Raw genomic sequence first — 823 nt, forward strand, 5'->3', positions numbered from 1 at the left:
ATCATCAATGTAGTGTTCTTTAGAAAGGATAAGACCAAGAGGGTACTGGATGGCTGCAAGGCCAAGGAAGAAGTGTAGAGGACCAAGATCCTTTATAGAGAACTCTGTAGCCAGGCGATAAATGAGAGAAGTGACCTACGATGGAGCACTGCTGATAACAAGAATGTCATCCACATAAATTAAAATATAGACATAGATGTTGCCCTTATGACAAATAAAAAGAGAGGGGTCTGTGCGAGAAGCCTAAAAACCCAATTAAAGTAAGAACTGAGTGAGGTGCTGGAACCAGGCACTTGGAGCTTGTTTCAGTCCATACAAGGATCGATGTAGGTGGCACACATAATGTGGATGAGACTTGTCTTCAAAACCAGGGGGCTAAACCATAAAAACCTCTTCATCAAGAATGCCATGCAGAAAGGCATTGTTGACATCTAACTGGAAAAAGGGCCAACCTTTGGAGACTGTAATGGCTAAGATAGATCGGACCGTGGTAGGCTTGACCATGAGACTGAATGTCTCATTGTAGTCCAATCCTTCTTGTTGATGAAACCCCTTTGCAGCAAGGCGTGCCTTGTAGCGTTCGAGAGAACTGTTAGCCTTCCTTTTAATTCTGAAAACCCACTTACAACCAACCAGGTTCATATGAGGCGATCGTGGAACAAGAGACCATGTGCCATTACGAATTAGAGCATTAAACTCTGCTGCCACTGCACCACACCATTCAGGGTATTCTAAGGCTTGCAAGTAGCAAGTTGGTTCAGTGAGGAGAGGTGAGCTAGCGGTGAGGGCACTGGGTCCAGGCTGGAGATGCATGATAAGTAAT

The 823-nt window shown here is 44.7% G+C and overlaps 1 protein-coding gene across 1 annotated transcript; it reads right to left on the reverse strand.

Moving 5' to 3' along the window:
• Positions 1–375: 375 nt before the first annotated feature.
• LOC122066960 (uncharacterized mitochondrial protein AtMg00820-like) lies at positions 376–813 on the reverse strand. Its single transcript, XM_042630832.1, has one exon. The coding sequence runs from the start codon at positions 811–813 to the stop codon at positions 376–378; it is 438 nt and encodes a 145-aa protein (XP_042486766.1).
• Positions 814–823: the final 10 nt, after the last annotated feature.

Source organism: Macadamia integrifolia, chromosome 1 (assembly GCF_013358625.1).
Source record: "Macadamia integrifolia cultivar HAES 741 chromosome 1, SCU_Mint_v3, whole genome shotgun sequence".
NCBI classification, from domain to species: Eukaryota; Viridiplantae; Streptophyta; class Magnoliopsida; order Proteales; family Proteaceae; genus Macadamia; species Macadamia integrifolia.